Source organism: Pithys albifrons, chromosome 11, assembly GCF_047495875.1.
Source record: "Pithys albifrons albifrons isolate INPA30051 chromosome 11, PitAlb_v1, whole genome shotgun sequence".
NCBI lineage: Eukaryota > Metazoa > Chordata > Aves > Passeriformes > Thamnophilidae > Pithys > Pithys albifrons.
In genome coordinates this window covers 9,596,360-9,615,422 of record NC_092468.1, presented here as the reverse complement: position 1 = coordinate 9,615,422, position 19,063 = coordinate 9,596,360, and the positions used below count along the sequence as shown (strand labels likewise).

Here is a 19,063-nt window from a genome sequence, read left to right as displayed (position 1 = left end):
CTGTGAAAAAAGTAACTAATCTAGTCAAATAAAATCAGCTCTGTTTTAATGGCATCCACTAACTTCTTGAGTTATCTTGTTATTTCAGTCATTAATTGATTTTGTTATGACTTGCCCTTCAAGGCTTATTTTCCATGGGATGGCCTGCTTTTCTGAGCATTACTCCCAACATTAAAGAAGAAGGTGCTATGAAGGAAGACTCTGGGATGCAAGATACTCCCTATAATGAGGTCAGTAACATCAACATTTATATACCTCTTCTATATTAACAGAGAGTGTTATATCTAGTAGATGCCTCTGCATGTTGCAACACATTATAGCGTGTACTCATGCAGTATTAAAAGGTGCACAACTTTAGAGTGAAATGTCACAGCTCTTGTGTTAAATAGCCAGGATTGATGTTTAGTTAACGAGAACATGAAGTACCAGAGCTGGAAGTCAGGGCAGGGAGAAACCCACAAAGCAAATCCATTCTTCTGCATGAGATATCAAGTATTCAAGCATACTGTTATATCAAGGGTTTTTTCTGAAGAACAGCTATATCACCCATACATGATTAACATTGTGTCATTGCAATAAGCCTTAACATAGACGTTCTAGAATAAAATGAAGTAGTAGGTATGTGCTTTTGCTGCATTGCTGTTAATTAAATGCCACCAGCTGTTGAGTCACTGAACTATTTGTATTTGTGAAATTGCAGAATATTCTTGTGGAGCAGCTGGAGTTGTGTGTTGAGTACCTGTGGAAGTCTGAGAGATATGAGCTTATTGCTGAGGTTAACAAGCCTATCATTGCTGTTTTTGAAAAGCAGAGAGACTTTAAAGTAAGTGGTGTTTGGTTTGACTTTGTATAATTATCCTAAAGCAGTAGGAAAGATCAAAATTTTTAGGGGGGAGAAAAAAGTGATTTCTTGAAAAGGAATTTTTTCTTTCTTCCTGTTGTTTTTTTCTCCTTTTAATGCCTTGTGCTGTGAGAAAATAAAGAACTCTAGTATCTTACCTTCCTCTTTTTAGCATCAATACAACAGCAAATGAAAAAAAATTTAAACAAACCTCTTGTTTTAGCCAGTGGATGTGATTATTTACATGAGTTTTAAACTGGAAGCATACTTGCATTTTATTTAAGGTTAGAAACTGCTGATAAATTTGCTGATCTCTTCACAGTTTTAGAGTTTCTTGATTTCTTATTTACTTGCCAATTTCAATACATAATGGATAACTAGATGATAATCTCATTTACTGATTTTCTGCGTTTAAATTTAAAGAAACCTGCAGTGGTAGATAGCAATAAGCTTTATCCTGAGTAAGCAGGTTCTCAGATTTTAACTTAGCTGAAATTTTGGTTCACTATCGTGAGAAAGTGCTGCCTAAGCATATCTTTGCATGGGGTTGGGAGCTGATCAGAGCTGTTGGCACATTGTTCTCACCTGCATGAATGACAGTTGGGTTCTCTGACCTCTTAGTGGGTTTGTACCCCTTTCTGGTGGTGGGATGGTTCTCCTCCTGTGTGACCCTGTACAGAAAGGCATCCAATACCACAAAACTGCTCAGAAGATGACAGAAACCTTGAAATTTATCTTTAGTGACTGCTAACAAGGTTAAACTATTCCCGTAGCATGTACAGCTGTCTTTGCAAAGATGTGGGAACCCAGTTACAGTGAGCCATGGTTGTGCAGAGCTGTAGTGGCATTTTCCAAAACACTGGCATGCTCTCACCTCCCCTCCCTCTGCCTGTGTCTTAATGCAGAGACTGTCTGATTTGTACTATGACATCCACCGCTCATACCTGAAGGTTGCAGAAGTGGTGAACTCTGAGAAGCGTCTCTTTGGGCGGTATTACCGCGTGGCATTTTATGGGCAGGTAAGTCAACTTGTGTTCTCTTGTATCCACAGATTCCCAGATTTCACCTGTGTTCTTTTGTTGCTGATATATTTCAGGGAAGCCAAAGCAGAGAAGTGCTTGGGAGTGAATCACAGTGTAGAAACTGCCTTGTGGGTCAGACTTCCCAGCAGGATTTTACTTGGGAGAGAGAGCACCAAGTTGCCTCTGTGTAAACCACTGCTGTGGGTTTAGTGGTGTGATGGAGAACAGACTTACTTGTATGGCAACTTTACTTCTTGACTTCATCAAGCAAAACTGAGACTGAGGCAGGGCAGGTTTTTCAAATTAAAGTACAAATAGAACCAGATAACACATCTTTGATATATGGAGCTCTCTTCCAACAGAGCTTAAAGCAGAGCAGTAGGTAGTAGATGTTTTGTTCTGTTTCTCACTCACTCCGATTTCTTCTTCCAGGCCACCTCTGATTCTGTGCAATGTACTGTAGAGTAGTTTTATTCCCTCTGCTGTGCTTCAAAACCCTTGAAGCATTATTTTGTGCTTTCTTCCACTACAAACCAGTGTAGCAATCCAGCATGTTCCTTTAAGTCCTGGTTTTGGCAAGCATACAATTTCCTGTATTCTAAAATAATAAAAGTGTGTAAACAACAGATTGATGTGAATCATTCTGTTTGTTAATTAGATTTTAATGCAGAAATTTGCTCTTTTCTCCCTTTGATCATATTCAAGGCCGTGGTAAGTCTAGTTCTTTTGCATGTTTTGTTTAATTCTTCTCACACATCCTCCATCCTTCCCTGTACTCTTACTTAACATTAACTATCCTGTGCTCTTGATTCTTTGGTTCATGGCAGATGAAATAATGTTTCATTCATTGTTGCATCCTGCAAACTAACTTTTTGTTTGTTCAGTTACCTGAATTACCAATCTGTATCTGTTGTCATGTTGTGTGCACTGTGGGGCCCAATGCTGCAGCATCTCATCTCAGTGGAAGTTTCCCTCAGCTTCACTGGGAGCGGGATTGGACCCCTTCTTTCTCTGTTGAAAATCTTGGGGTAGCATTAATACTGTTTGAATGCAAGCCTGCTTTCCTGGCCTGTGCAGCAGCTCCAAAGAGGAAGGCTGTTGTGTCAGTCTGAGACCTATGGCAGTGGTAACTGGAGCACTCTGGGCAGGCTGGTCCTTGTAGTCCCTTGTAGGAGCAAACAAATGGGGAGTCAGAGGGAAATGGCGGCTCCTGGTTTTTGAGAGAGATTAGCAAAGCTGGACTTGCCAAATGCAAGGAGAAAGTGAGCTGTGCCTGAGGAAGGGCAGAGTTCCTTGTGCCTAATCTTCTTCCAAATTGGGAGCAACACAGGGGAAAACAGGACTCTCCTACTTGCAGCTTCTTGCCAGGACTCTCCCAGAGGCTGGGGCTCTCCCAGTGGGTAATTTAGCTGAAGCACTTCTGCTGAACTGGGTTAACATCTCTGCTGCCAGTGCCACAAGGGCAACTTCATTTAAACAGCTTTAGTGCTCTAAAGTGTATGGCTTTTTCACAGCTCTGCATCACTCCGTCTGTTCCCTGGTGCCCCCAGTCACTGAGGTCCAAATGCAACAAGCACAGCTTTCTCCTTGCCCTTTGCAGGAGAGATGTTGTGTGGCAAAAAGGTGGACGGCTCTATATGGCTCCTTGCAGAGACAGAGTGACAGAAGTGTATGGCACAGTGCACATAATTAAAGGTAGATCATTGCCATCAGTGTTACTTGTGCCTCATTGGCCAAAATAAAAAGGATAAGCTGATTAAGGAGGTCTTACCAGTACACAAAGCACCAAGGCGCATGTGAGAGCTACAGATGAAGCTTGACCTGGAAGGAGACACAGAGGGAACGGACTGTTCCCATATACTGGTTCTGTTGTGTATTGGTAACTTTGGAAGGTTTTTTGACTGTATTTCTGTCAGTCCCTTCTTCCTGTGTGCCACTTGCTTCCATTTGGGCTGTGCAGGTGGGTAGGTGTAGAGCCTTTTGGTCCTTCTTTTGCCAAGAGTATTTCAGGCCTCCATGCCGAGACCAGTCTCAGTGCCCAATCAATTTAAAACACTAAAAGCAATTCCGTTTCTTTCTGCTTCTGGCAGACTTTGCACACTTTCTTCCAAAAGCTAATAATTGCAAGTTTCATTAGTATTACAAAGTTAAACAGTTATAAAACAATATGAATCACTTGCTTAGGTCATTACAAAGGAAAGGCCACAGAAGTAAACTCAATGTGCAGGTATGTGCAGGTGTGGGATTCCTTTTCAGTCTTACACATACACTGTTCTATAAAACACCCGGGGGTAGATACAGATGTAAGCACATACATATTAAAAAGTGTATTATTACACATATACATTTATTCAATAAACATTTTTATCACTTGTATCAATAATAAATATATACATACATTTTGTAAAAATGGAACTCTGCTGTTCCTTGGCTGAAATGAAAACTCCAGAGAAAGCAGATTAAAGGACAAAAGAATAATGTAAATACTGTTTGCAGGGAGAATTTTGGGACTTCTGAGTGAAAAAGACCTGCAGCTGCACCTGAAAACCATTCTTCATGCAAAGGCAGAGACAGTATGTGGTTGCTATGTTGCTGCAGGGACGCTAGGAAGGATGGTTTGGATTAATGTGGTCCTTAGGGAGGATGCAGTCATCTGTTTTCACCAGCAAGCTTTATTTGCCAGCTCAGAGAGCTGGATCTCATGGCAGCTGCTGTTATAGGCTGCAAAGTCTGTTAAGGGCCTTTGGTGACAGCATCTCATTGCACCCCCAAGTGACCACACTAGCCAGTGCATATGATTCTATTCACAGATGAATGTTTGAGGAGTCAGTATCTTCTTTGAATTAAAAGTAAAAAAAAAAAAATCTATTAAATATATTGAATAGCTGGGAACTCATTGTGCTGATAAGCAGAGCCACTCAAGGCTTTGTGTTAGGTAAAGGTAGAGCTGTGGGTTTGTTCTCCTGTGTGTGCAAGAAGCTGTAGAAGTTGGGAGGGCAGAGTTTCATAGTGTTAAGCTGTCTGCAGGTATAAGTCGGAAGAGCCGAAGATGTCTCCCCTTTTCCAAAAGTGATAAAACAGCTGTAGCTTCCTTACCAAAGAGGGCAACATGCTCACTTATCATGGGAGTTGGTGTTCACGTGGTACAGACAGGGAAGGATCCGTTAAATGGTAATTCTTGGCAGATAAAGTGGAAGGCTTTTTCTCAGCATGTCAGCTGCAGGGATGGTGTATTTTCTTCCAGCAAAGGGCAGAGAGGAGTCTGATTTACTGAGAGCACCAAGGGCTGTGTCTGGGGACATATGGGGAGGAAGAAGGGCCTTTTCAGAGAACCCACAGTGACAGCCCTGGGTCACAACTTGCCTTTCTGATCATCAGAGCATAGTGAAAAACGTTAACCTACTGTCCAGGAGGTCATCTCCCTTCCATTACCTTCAGCTGTAATAATTTTCATCTGTAAGGCTGTGTTGTTCTTGTAGGACAAAACCAGTCAGTGTGAAAATAATCCAGGGATATGCATCAATAATGTAACTGTAGCTGCTTAATATTTTAAAATCCTGAAATTGGAGGATATTTGGCTTCTGAAAAGTATTTAATCTTACTTTCAATAGTCTTTGCCAGACATATAGCATATGGCAGACATTATTTATAGCTCACAATTAACCTCTGCTTGTCACTTGTGAGCTGAAGTACTGTAGGGAATATGTACTTAAATGATGTCTCTTGCATTAGAGATAAAACTAAATCTGTTAGTTGTTTGTTTTCAGGTATTTTTTTAAGTAAAACTATTAGCATACATATCATCTTAGTGTGCCATGACGCATCAGCACAGAGATGTGGCAGTTACATGTAAACATTGTGTTCCAGCATGCAAACATAGACAGAATCAGGGTTTAAGAGCATAAAGTATATTCTAGCTTGCTATGTGATTAATTTGGAAAACATAGGGGCTTTTGCTGAAAACACTGAAGGCTAAAAGAAAACAGATGTCTTTTGACAGAAGCAGTCCTGAGTATTGTGTTTAAGTATGGTTGCATCAAACTAATGAGGTTTTCCCACATAAAAGCAGTTTTGCTTTGGTAGAAACAAGATGAGAAACCAGATTATGATCCTGCAGATCTTTTTTCAGTGAAATCAATAGAAAGTCAATTGCCTGCCCAGCTCAGTAGATGTTTATAGGATGTCAGCTTTGGAGCTCTAGGTTTGTTTTCTAATTACCTGTGAAGTTCTTCATATGCCTATGGAGTTTAATTGATAATATTGTTAAAAATTGTGCAATGTTAGAAAGTCACTGTGGGACTGATTAAGATACTGTCAGATGAGCTGCTGTTGCAGCTGTTGGTCATTGGTTTCCAGTAATGTCCACAGTGCTCTTGGCACTTGCCAAATTAAAAGACAATTTTATTGCTCCTTGTCATTACTGGAGAAGCCACACATCCACATATTTGTTAATCCCTATTGAAATAAAGCTTAGGGGTGGGAGAGTTTCCCCTAAACAAGCATTGAAATTTAAAGCTATCTCATTTTAATTCTGTATATTTCTGTGAAGGTTTTGCTTAGTCAATAATTTTAGTGGCCAAAGTTGAAATACACTTCACCATGAAAAGGCTGAATTTTGCAAGAGTACCTTTCAAAGAGATTTTGGAGGTATCTCTTGACTTCATTAATTTCTCCTTCTCTGTTTTTCAGCAGATGGTAGTTTGCCTAGGTGTATTGTAGAAGTAGCTGACCAAGTCTCATCAAGTTTAAAGGGCCTTGGGTCTGACATCATAAATGCTGTCTGCCTTTCCCCTTATCCCTGCAGCTCCAGGTGTTTTCCTCTGGGTCACTTTGCATTAAGGTGAAAGGAGGAGGCTTTGAATGCAGCTGCAGTGGTGCACATCACCAGATTTCATCAGCAGTATATGAAATCTTAGGAGAAGGGCTGGTACTCCTCATGGCATTGGGATAAATCCAGTCCTGGTTAATGGGGTACCTGCTGGGAGAGCTTCTCCTGGGGTGTTGATGTATATGTTCATCATGTAGCAGTTGAGTGTCTCACCTGCAGGTGATGCAATCTGTGCTAATTTTCAGAGGTCAGCATTTCTTCTGAAGGCTGACAGGTTCTTGTTCAGTATTTCAGTGGAGCCTTTTATTAAAGCTCTGCCAAGTCCATCCAGTGTATTAAGTAATGACCTTAACAAGATTACACTTTTTTTGCAACGGAGCACAGTCTGTGTCTTTTTCCCTTTTCTTTTACTTTTCAGATGTAAATAATTTACTAATTGTCTCTGAAAATGCTGCAATTCTATATGACCTTTCAATATGCCACCAGAGTTCCTCTTCAGCTGCCCTGAAGAGATGCAGAACAGTTCCCAGTTGCTCCCCATGCCATGGCCACCTGCAGCAGTTCCCAGCCTTTGCCTGCACATGTGGCTCCCAAACAAGATGTGTTGGGGGTGTCATGCTGTACACACCCCAGCTGGGCTCAGCATCCAACAGGCAGCTGTTACACTCACATACTGTTGGCACCAGTGCTTCTGAAATAGTTAATTTAACCAAATTATTTAAATTTAAAGAATTTGTAATGTCCAGTTTTAATCCACGAGGATTTTGTCATCATACACACACCAGCATTCTCAAGAAAAGCCCTTTACTCTTCAAGCAGCTCAGTCTCTTAAATGAATAAATGTGTAGGAGTTATTTCCTGGGTAACTCTAGGGGCTGCAGACCTCTAGACATGTGCCTGTTAAGAGTGGAGAGAGGTAAGCTTTTAATTTATGTGCTGGAAGTGGCCTACTGGATGTTCTGGTGGGTATATACTGATATAATCACCTTGTTTAGGCTTTACTCTGCCTGTTGTGTTCACTGTGTCCTTCCATTTCTTTCCAAACAGGGTTTTTTTGAAGAAGAGGAAGGTAAAGAGTATATCTATAAAGAACCCAAATTAACAGGCTTGTCTGAGATCTCTCAAAGGCTGATGAAACTTTATGCAGACAAGTTTGGAATAGATAATGTGAAGATCATCCAGGATTCGAACAAGGTATGAAAGACATGCCGTTTTGCATAAGGGAGAGAACTGAGTGTTCATGGTTCAGATTCTGAGAGCTGTGATTCTAATGAGCATCAGCTGAGGGTCTGTGTAAAGTACTATCACCTTGCTTGACAACAAAAAACCACCCTTACCTCATGGCATGGCAGGTGCTATATGAAAATGACAGTGTTCTAGTAGGGCATCCCAGTCAGTGCGAAATGAGCTGCAATGCAGAAGCAAGTTGTTTTCTGTCTCATTTAGCTTTCTTTCACTTTTGCCAATGGCTACATTCAAAGGTCCCACTGTTAAGGGCCACTTGGTTAAAAAGCTTTGTGTTCATCTGTAATGTGATTACATAAGTCTCAGTTTTTATCAGTATGTCTGTGATAGAAGGTTCAGAAATGTAATGGATGCCTTGGAAGCTCATCACTCTTAATGTAATTCTATTATGTTTGCCACTGTCACACAGGTCAACCCCAAAGACTTGGACCCAAAATATGCGTACATCCAAGTGACATATGTCACACCTTTCTTTGAAGAGAAGGAAGCCGAAGATCGAAAGACTGACTTCGAAATGCACCACAACATCAACCGCTTTGTGTTTGAAACACCTTTCACACTGTCAGGAAAAAAGCACGGAGGAGTGGAAGAGCAGTGCAAGAGGCGCACAATCCTGACAAGTATGTTTGCTTGGCTGCTCCCTGCCTCCCATCCCACCTGTCCCAGCAGTGCCCAGCAGTGCATGTCGAGGGCCAGGTGTTTTGCAGTCAGTGGGCACAGCATGTTGTGCAGAATGATAAGTCGTCTTTTCGGTGTTGGCAATGTGCTTTCCTTACAGACCTGCTGACTGACCATCCTAGGGAAAGTTATTTTCATTTGTGGAGTCATCAGCTGCCTGTTTTTTCCTTATAAATGATATGTTAACTGTTCTTGCAGTGATGTAATTTGGGAGTGGTTCTGCTAGAGGCAGCTTAGCACTCAGGACTATTGTTCTTTTAATAATAAACAACTCAAAGCCAAGTAGGGTTCTGTTCTGCTAAGAAGAGTAAAACTTAGCAGACTGGAATTTTTGTTCAAAATGGGAATAAGACACATTATATAGATTATTTTTTTTAAGTGAAAGGTAAGATTTCAATCAGTGTTTTAGGTGGGAATTTCAGGAACACTACATATACCTGCTCTTACTGAGTCATATTAAACTGAATAATTTTAGTTCCTTATTGTGATTGAAATCTCTTTTTAAAGAAGCATCCTTCTTGAAACTACTACTGAAACTTGACATGTCTGAATTTTTATGTAAGAGAAACTATCTGAAGTGTAGGCGTTGTTCTCCTGGGCAGCCGTGGGCAGAGAGGCTGATGTTCACAGCAAAGGCTCCGAGCGACAGAAAATAGAGTTCCCCACTGACTTCAGTGCATCTGCTTCCCCCAAAGGACAAAGTGAAAAAACCTTCTTACAGTGGAGGCCTAGTTGCCTAAAAGTTTTGTTCTAGCTTGTCAAGAAAGGTCTGAAAACATCTTGTTATATGACACAGGTTTGCATGTCAGAAGAAAGAAGAAATAGTTTCTGTGTGTTTTTTTATGTCCTTGAGCAGCAACAGGTGTTTTGAGATCTGTACTGAAGCAGGTAGTTTCACTGACTTGAAAGTGCAGCTGTTAGGGTCTGTCTGGCAAAACCAGAGAGATTTGTTCTTTTTCCCTGGGTTATTGCATGCTGTCATCAGCTCCCACTGCTCTCAGCCTGGCTCCATCTTTGGCATTAGGCAGGAATTTGATGGCCTCCTCTTCTCCTCTGCTTTCCCCTCTGGTATCTGCATCACCTCAGTGCTTTTCTATAAAGGAAACATCCTTTTCTTTTTTTTTCCCCACTTCTGTTTGGTAAAGTCATGTATTTTCTTTTGCTTCCTGAGTGAACCTAAGTGCTTCTTGTCTGAGAAGAAAGCGAGGCTTACTGGTATGACTGGAGGAGCAGTACAAGTCAATTTTTCTTGAGTGGCTGGAACAGAACCTGCACAGCATCTCTGTTCCAGAGCCTGCTGAGCAGAGGGCAAGTGTGGTCTGGCTGTGGTCTTTGGTTCGCTGGCTCTCTGCCATAACTAGCTGGGACTTGTGCTTCCAGCTCTGGAAGTCCTGAGTTTCCTGCTCTCCAATGAGACAGCCACCCTGTAAGCTGGAGCTCATTTAGGTCTGAACCGACTAAACACTGATGCTTACTGGAGAAGGACATACATGGAGTTAGGGAGGCCTTCCAAAGTATGTAGGGCAATCAGGACAGAGTAGTAAGTTACATTAGACTTAATGTGCCATAACAGTACCTTTGCCAAACTCTGAGATCACTTGAAAGGCTTTGACTGGAAGGAAAGAGTTTTAAAGATAAATAGTTCCTCTGTCAGCTCCATAGTAGTATTTTGGTTGAATATTAAAAGTAACTCCTCACTACTTTAAGGGTGATGTTTTAACAGTAGTTCTTCTGTGGGTGAATGGTGTGGTTTAACCTCAGGCAGCAACTTATGCCCCCTGCAGCCACTCTCTCAGTGTCCTGTGGTGAGATGGGGAAGAATCAGAAGTGTAAAAGTGAAAAAACTTCTGGGTTGAGATAAGGACAGTTTAATAGGTAAAGAAAAGCTGTGCATGCAAGCGAAGCAAAACCAGGGCTTCATTCACCACTTCCTGTGGGTGGTGGGCAGGTGTTCAGCCATCTCCAGGAAAGCAGGAATCCATCACATGTTACAGTGACTTGGGAAGACAAATGCCATCACTCTAAATGTCCCTTCCCTTTCCTCCTCCTTTCCCCTGCTTCATATGCTGAGCATGATCTCATATGGTCTGGAATATCCTTTGGGTAAGGTGGTGTCAACTGTTCTGGCTGTGTCCCTTCCCAGTTCTTCGTGAACCCCCTGCCCACTTGCTGGTGGAATAGTGGAAAGTCTAAGCCCTGCTCAGCAATAACCAAAACATCCCTGTGTTATCAGCAGTGTTACCAAGACAAATCCCAGACACGTCCCTGTACCAGCTACTGTGAAGAAAATTAACTCTATTGAGCCAACACCAGCACAGTGAGCAATACCCAGTTTGGCTAAACTAAACATTCCTGCCTCTAACTTGAAACATGTTTGATGAGACGTTTTGAGCTGTTTGAAGTTCTGTATGGGTTTATAATTTGCTGCTTTAGCTCAGAAGAAGAAATTTGTGGATTCTAAAATCTAAGCAGTGAGAGCTTTTTGCCACCTGCATATGACAGAGCTTAGTAGCCAGCAGTGGTGAATTCAAAAGGAAATGCTCTTGCAGTCCCAGGTACATCAGACTTCAGTTTGGACCTACTGTGTCACTTCCACTCATTTGGCAATTAAAACTTGATTTTTATGGATTGATAAAGAGATTGGCAAAGTCAAAAGTTAGTCCTCTGACTTGATTGTTTTCCTTTCCTAAATGCTCTCTTGTTGGGAGAGTTCTGTGATACATTTCTTTCTTTCGAGCAGCCAGTCACTTATTTCCTTACGTGAAGAAGCGTATTCAAGTCATAAGCCAAACCAGCACAGAGCTGAACCCTATCGAAGTGGCAATTGATGAGATGTCCAAAAAGGTCACAGAACTCAACCAGCTTTGCACAATGGAAGAAGTGGACATGATCCGACTGCAGCTCAAGCTCCAAGGAAGTGTCAGTGTCAAGGTAATGAAAATTTGCCTTATTTGTTCTCTCCTTTTTTTTTTAGTGCATCTACCTAAAATTTTATTTTGATTTTAATAATTTCAGATATATTTTCTCTATTTTATATTTTTGGTCAAATCTTGTATTCCAGTGCTGTTGGAACCCACTCTAAAAATAAAAGGGAATGGAAAGTTTTTCACTAGTATTGATGACTGCTGGATGTATGTGCAAATATAACTATTTCAGTCAAGTCTTCTTTAAATAAGTATTAAGACCTTTCTAAAAAGACCATCGTGAGTCACTTCAGAATCCAGCCCATCACACAGCCAACCATGCAGATTCATTAATGGGAGTTTTGTTAGGATTGGCTTTGTCATTTTCTGTTTAGAATTGGAATTGGTGAGAAGTATTTGTATTTCTGGTACCCTCATTAAAATGTCTTCAAACAAATATGTAGTTGTCTAGATGGTTAACTAGCTGGGGACTTAGAGAAGGCCAGCAGAAATCTACAGCTTGTATGAGGTTGAAGAAAAGCTCCTTTTCCTTCAGCAAAACTCTTCAGCTTCCATCCAGGTGACAAGAGGAGTGAAGTGATGTTCTTCTCACATGCTTGGTTGCCTGAGGCCAGTCCCCAAGCCTTGGAACACAAGAGAAACAACAATGGAATGCCTTGTTCCCTGTACCTAAGCTGTGTATTTTTTCCCCAGGTAAATGCTGGACCAATGGCTTATGCTCGAGCTTTTCTTGAAGAGACAAATGCTAAGAGATATCCTGATAATCAAGTTAAGCTTCTGAAGGAAATCTTCAGGTAAACATTAATTTTAGGCTTTTCAAGCCCTGTATAGCAATAGTGCACACTGCTTAGCCTGAGTAGATATGACATGAAATCAGGCTGAATGAAACCAGCCAAATTTACATCTGCATTTACCCTACCTTACAAATCATTCCTAAGAAAACATTATGTTTTGGGCTATCCTTGTAGCCCACATTCCTCTTAGTCTGAGCTTGAGTTCTGAAATTCACTTTCAACACGCAATTTGCAAGGGAGAAAGGAGATACAATACTCTGTATATATGTATATATAGATAGAATAGTTTTTTCATTATTACAAAATTTGTATGGTTGTTTTTTGTGTTTTTGTACTTGTAGGCAATTTGCTGAAGCATGTGGACATGCTCTTGATGTCAACGAGCGCCTTATTAAGGAGGACCAGTTTGAGTATCAGGGAGAGATGAAGTCTCATTACAAGGATATGCTCAGCGAGCTCTCTGTAGTTATGAATGAACAGGTCAGATCATCTGTTTTGGTGCTGGTTGGGCTGAATGAGGGTGACTAATTCTGTCTTCTAGTGGCAAAGGAAGCAATAGAGTAAAATACCAGAAGTAAAACATGACAATGCAACAGTCACTGAGAAAACTGTCCTCTTTTGTTTGTTTCTTCCCCTCTCTCTTTTTTTTTAATACAGGTATATCATATGTAATGCATCTGATCAACAAAGATCTGTCTTCTGCCTCTATTGCATATTGAAAACTTGAATATTCATGAGGCAAAATGCTGACTGAGGTTGAGAGGCATAAGAAGTTAAACTAGTGTTTTATGCTTTGCTTGCTTTGTTGTATAGCTGTGATGTATTTAATTAAAACAGTAAATTGCTCTTAAGATGTACCTTATAACCAGAGGAGGTATCTTTATACTTTCTATTTATATTCAACTTTCTCTGAAAGTTCGTTTTTTATTTTTTCTTATATTTGAGTACACTGTCAAAATAGTTGCTGTGTATTTCATCTGTTAGCAGCTTCAGAAGGATGGGTGCACATGCCTGCATCATATAAAGTGCATCCCAAAATTCTAAACTGGACTCCAGTGCCAACTTGCATCTATTCTACTTCTATGTCTTGGCAGATTTTTTTTATTATGTTTTTTGCTTCAATTAAATAGTGATTCTGCATACTAGGCTGCAAATTAAACCATGCTTAATTATATCTCTGCATGCCTGTGTGTAGGCCACTTTAGATTGCACATGAGAAATAGTTCCTCTCTAGCAGTTACACTGCATTTCCAGGTGCCTGTAGCATCCATCAGCACTGTTTGTGTACAGTTACTTGGTTTAACCACTGGTATCAGTGATGGCATCTCACAGAACTGTCTTAATTGCCACCCTGTTACACCATGCTGCATTATTCATCTTCACATATGAGGAGAATAAGTATTGATCTGAATTTTTCACCCATTTGTTGTAGTTATTGTAGAATTGAGCGAGTTTTTCACTGGGTATAAAACTCATAATTGCTTGGAGGCTTGGTGTGTGCCAGGTGGGGGTCATGCTCAGTGGTTGTTGTTCTGGCAGTTGTGCTCTCTTCCTGTTTAGGTGTATAAATATTTGTGAACCTCAAGCATTCCAGTGATTTTATCATAACTAATATTTATCACTTTTATATTAAGTATGTAAGTATTAAGAATATTTGTTACTCAGTGTTCATTCCTCTCCTGCGGAAGTTAGTTTGGCCATCTGATCCATGTACAGAAGGAGTAACATATGCCCTCTGTGAACTACTGCTCACCACAAGAATGGACAATGGATGGTCAACTCAAACAAGACGTGAGCAGTCCATGAGTTTCAGCATTCATGAAACATTTGGAGAGTTCCAATAAATGCTCATAACTGTAGTTATGTCAGAGAGCTCTGAGTTTTCTTCATGTAAATGCAAGTAATAAATGATACAAAAGTATTTGTATAAAACAATGCTAATATGTAAAGTTAAAATTTCATCCACCAAAAGTCAAAATTGTTATCTGTTTAACCAAAATCATCTGAATTTGAAAGTCCACACTGAAAACTAGTCTCCCACTTGCAGCCCTGTGGGGAAGCATTAAAAGTGATAGCCCAGTTTTCCTGGCACTATGACTTTTTGGGAAAACTCTACTGCTCTTGCAGTGAGCACATGACCTCTGTGCTTCTGAGCAGAGTGTTTCCTCAGATAAATCACATGCTGTAAACTGTGGCTGAAATATTTACCTCGCAGTTGGAAAGCTTGAGGTTCCCATGCAGCTGTGCTGTACTTTACAGCAGTACGATTTGCCATCTCTTCCATTGTCATATTCAAGAGAACTTTGTTTTTCACCTAAAGACAGTGACTCTTTCATCACCATATGTTTTTCTCTTTTTTGTTTTGTTTTATTTTTCTTTTCTGACAGCTCTGTCATGGTCCTTGCTTATACAGCTTCTCTTCTTCCCTGTCTAACATTTCCCTCAATACTATAGCCAAAAGTGGTATGTTCATTTTTCTTACATCTATTTTTTCTTTCAATGTCATGTACTTTCCTCGCTTGCTATCTTTTCTACTGGGTGTGTTTGTTTAGTTTCATGTCTAATGACTCCCTTGCTCGGGGACTTACAAAAAACAAGTGCCAAGGTATATGTGTGATATGTTGTCCATATGTTGTCAGTGTTGAGAGGCCTGTTCTTTAGGACCTTAGTTGTGAATTTTGGGGCTGCCAGTGGGGCAGCTCGACAAAAGCCTCCTAATGCGAAAGGACTTGTCATTAGTAGCAGAAGTGGCCAGATGGAAGGGTCAGGGACAAACAGCACAGAAAGGTACCAATTAAGCTAAGCCCCTCCATGTCTGTGATTGTGTCCCCTTCTCACAGCCCTGCTTGTCACACTGCTCCTGACCATACCCTAGGGTGCAGGCTGAGGCCATTCTGGGGTACAGTGGAGAGTGTGCAAGCGCAGATACATGCAGTTCAGAAGGGCTGGTACAGCTCAGGACAGCAGCAGCAGCACCACCCCAAGATTGCTTCTCATGAGGCCCCTGGGAATAGCACTGGGTCCGAGTCGCAGCTGGTAAAATCAGCAGCTGTGCTCTTGCCTATGCTCTGCTGGGCAGCCCTGCTCTCCTTGTGGCTTCCTTGGTTTTTCTGGGTGCTGCCAGGCAGTGCCTGGGTCCCAGTGTAATTCCTCCAGCCCATGGTGTGAGAGCAGCTTCTTCCCAGAGCTGCCCAAGCCGCTGGCTCAGGCACTGAAGCTGGCTGTGGCAGCAGCATGGTCGTGTGGTCTGGTTGACCTGCAGCCCTGACCAGGGGATAGCTGGGGGTTGATGGTGTGAGATTACACCTGGAGATTCCACTGTTGATACTGCATGTTGAGTTTGCAAAATGTAGGAGACTTCTCAGTTGTGTTTGTGTGAGTTGTGAGAGTAAAGCAGCTCAGGGAACCCCATGAAACACCACTTTGGCAGAAGCCAGTGACCCCAGTCCAGACCTATTTTATCCCCATCTCAGAGAATGTCATCCCTGTCACTGCAGCCTTCATTTACCAGCAAAGGTTCTTTTCCTCTGTCAGATCCTTAGCACCGTTTAATGAATAAAAAATGGGTTATCCTTGGTTAGAGAATGGACACTTCAGATACCAAAATATTTAGGTCTTTCTCACTTGCTTTTTTTTTCCTTTTTTATGAAAAGATTGCATACAAGGAGGACTCAGCAAAACAGCAAGGGATGGAGCGCACATATTCCCGAGTCATCCATAGAGCCAGCTCGTCTGTGCCAGCAGCCACCACTCCAGCAAATGCTGATGCTTGACTGCAGTGTGGGGAACATACGGCCTCTGGAAGATCTGGAGTGGCAGGGGTGGGGTTTGTTCTTTGTTGTTAGGGTTTTTTTTTTTCCTTTTAGATTAATAGTACTGAAAATTGAATTGATCATGGACAATACCAGGAAAAGGATTTGTGGGTTAAGATTTTAATTTATTGGAAGTCTTCACAGTCTTATTTTTAAAAAATGCAAGCTTGAATTTTTTTTAAGTTGGTTTTTTTTTTTTGCCTGCCCCAATATTTGCACATTCCCTATCATTTTTATTGTTATTGTTATTATTGTCGAATCTTGGGTTTGGACAGCCTTTGTTAAGCGAGGCTGATTATGAAATTCCCATTGAACAGATAGGTACACAGCAAACCCTAAGTTTGCTATAAATTATAATATATCTAATACTAAGTCCTAGTATACATATATTTTAAAGGTCAGAGTGGCTGTTTTATAACATTTAAGTATATTGCAATTGTAAATAGAAGATGTGTAAAATATGTCATTTTTACAAAATTTAAAAAAATCTTTTTAGTTAATTATGACAGTACTAAGAAAATGGATAACATTTCAGTTACCATTATATTAAAATATTTGTGTATGTGTATAAAAGCGTCCATAACATTTCCTGTTTGAAGATCTGTGCATTGGTTCGTTCCCGTGTCAGCACTCTCCAGGGCAGTGGAGATCAGGATGCCTTCTGCATCCCGCCTGTCCGTTGTGTTATGTATGCTGACAGGAACACTTACAGCCATCTCCGGAACCTACCTTCGGATTCTCTCCATGGCCCCACCCTGAGGCCACTCTGGGATGCAGACTTGGTGTGGTTCTCCTGCTTGAGACCAAGAAAACTCTGATTTTCCTTTGACGTTTGTAGTCCCAGATTTTGCGTAAGGCACATTGGGAAGCCATGTGCCTCTAGTAGTTTCTGCATCATGTTGGGATGAGGTGGAGCGGTTCTCCCAGATTTTAGGACTTCCCTTTAACATCAGCATTTACACACTCTTTCATGTTCATTCATGGAAAATCCCTGCCTTCAGGGGTCCCTGGTCATTGTGCCTGTGTGTTAGGATTCCTCGCTCCTGTGCATGCAGTCACCATGATTCTGTTAAGCTGTTTTTTCTGTTTAGCTCATTTTCCCTGGAAAAACTCTGGTGGTTCCCCTGAGGCCTCCACAGGTTCACAAATATTCGTTCAGGGCAGATGCCAGTGCTGTCTTTCTGCCTGGGGTTACCCGAACGACTTTTCTGGTGCATTGCCTCATTCTGCCCTCCTATCCCTTCCCATAACAGCTCCAGTTTGCAAGTGATGAATTTCAGCTCTAGTTGTACCCTGGCCCTGCAAGCCAGAGCCGGGGGTGGCCTCTGAATTCACCCCATCTCTGTGCAAGGTAGAAGTTTCATCACCCAGCCTCTGCCTGCTTGCCAGTGCTGCCAGCACTTGCTGCTGTCCCAGTGTCAGCAGATCAGGTGTTTTCAGAAGAAATTTTTGCTAAGGGTTGAAACCCACAGTGTCTTTGACTGGTTGGGAAAGAAGGAGAGTGGTTGGGACGGGCACTCTGTGGTTTGGGATGGCCCTGCTCCAGCATTAGCACAGAGACAGGCTGAGCCCTCACCTGAGACTTGGTAAGAGCCCAAGTTCTTACCTGTGCACTGCACTTCAGCATCAACTGCGTGGCTGGACAGTGAGCTGGGTGCCTTCCTCATTCTCATCTTCACAAGCCCAGCTCTGCTCTTTGGACACTGCACTCTTCAAACCCACTAGTCTACTGAAAGGAATGCTTTCTTGCCCAAATTTTAACTTGCTTTATACCATATATATGATGGTAGGTGATGTTACCTGCTTGTTTGTCTATATGGGAGGCACCAATAATCAGTGGTGCCAACAGGAATGCACTGTACAGAGGGGTAAGTGGGCATCGAGTCTTCTTGTTCCTTGGTTTGTTGGTCTCATTGGTCTCATTATGTATTTACAATGATTTATATTTATGGATGGGTACTTCAGAAGCCATCAAGGTGATTTGGAGACAGACTGTTTCTAATTAATGTTCACAAGAAATGAGCAGCTACATCTGTTGTTGGGCATCTTTGGGAATAACTAGATTGCAGAAGCATGGTTTGCACCAAGGGAATGTTGCAGTCTGAATCCAAGCTGTGGTCTGTCAAGCAGAGGTAAGGAAATCCCTGGATTGTTTTCTCAATAGCTTGCACAGAAAATGAGTTTCATGTGTAAGTCCAAGGGCTGCGGGGTTTGGTTTATTTTAAGCAACCAGCTCTGCAGCCCCCTCTGGGTTTTGAAAATCCAACCCATATTCTGGGGTTACCTTATTGCTGGTGTTAGAGATGCTCAGGCTTGATTGTATCTGGATCCTTCTTGCAGATGGCTCTTCCTCCCCTGCTGTGTTCAAGCACTTTAAACTTAGTCGGGCGAAAGCAATTAGAAAAAACATTAGCTTTGAAACAAGGCTGCAGCAGGGGGTAAAAACAAAGTATTCAACTGTGGATGGTCTCAGTGTTTGAGGGGAGAGAATGAGAGAAATGCAGGAGGCATGTAAGGCTGTAGGATGATTACAAAGTCGGGGTTTGGCCCTTTAGCACAATAAAATTCAGCAACCCAAACTGCAGAAGTCAGATGTGTAGGCACTGAATCCCACATCCACCCTGTCCATGATGCTGAAGGAAAAGGCTCTTCATACAATTGTTGCTTTTCAAGCTCATAGGATTACATGAGGTCTGCAGTATTTGTTTGTCTGCCAAGAGCTCCCCTTTTGAGAGTCCTTTTGTCTAGGGCCCCCACAGGATCATGGTCAGCTGTTCTCAGAGCTGAGCTTTTCTCCAGTAAATTGTTTCGCAGTGTATTCTTGCTTAGATTTTTTCCTTCGGCTGGAGGAGACTCATCCCCCTGCTGCTGTAGGCAAAGCTGGTGAAAGATTCCCTTTCATCTGAGGAAGGAGATCTT

General features: G+C 41.7%; 1 protein-coding gene across 6 annotated transcripts in view; it reads left to right on the top strand.

Moving 5' to 3' along the window:
• The window catches only part of DOCK10 (dedicator of cytokinesis 10), a 120,037-nt gene extending 103,320 nt beyond the window's left edge, over positions 1-16,717 (top strand). For all 6 annotated transcript variants that reach the window (XM_071566073.1, XM_071566072.1, XM_071566071.1 and 3 more), the window contains exons 48-56: positions 124-230; positions 701-823; positions 1,747-1,860; positions 7,739-7,885; positions 8,346-8,556; positions 11,355-11,545; positions 12,232-12,332; positions 12,674-12,812; positions 15,986-16,717. In XM_071566073.1, the coding sequence (XP_071422174.1) occupies positions 124-230; positions 701-823; positions 1,747-1,860; positions 7,739-7,885; positions 8,346-8,556; positions 11,355-11,545; positions 12,232-12,332; positions 12,674-12,812; positions 15,986-16,105 (1,253 nt within the window). In that variant the 3' untranslated portion in view covers positions 16,106-16,717. The remainder of the gene's footprint in view (positions 1-123; positions 231-700; positions 824-1,746; positions 1,861-7,738; positions 7,886-8,345; positions 8,557-11,354; positions 11,546-12,231; positions 12,333-12,673; positions 12,813-15,985) is intronic.
• The last annotated feature ends 2,346 nt before the right edge of the window (positions 16,718-19,063 follow it).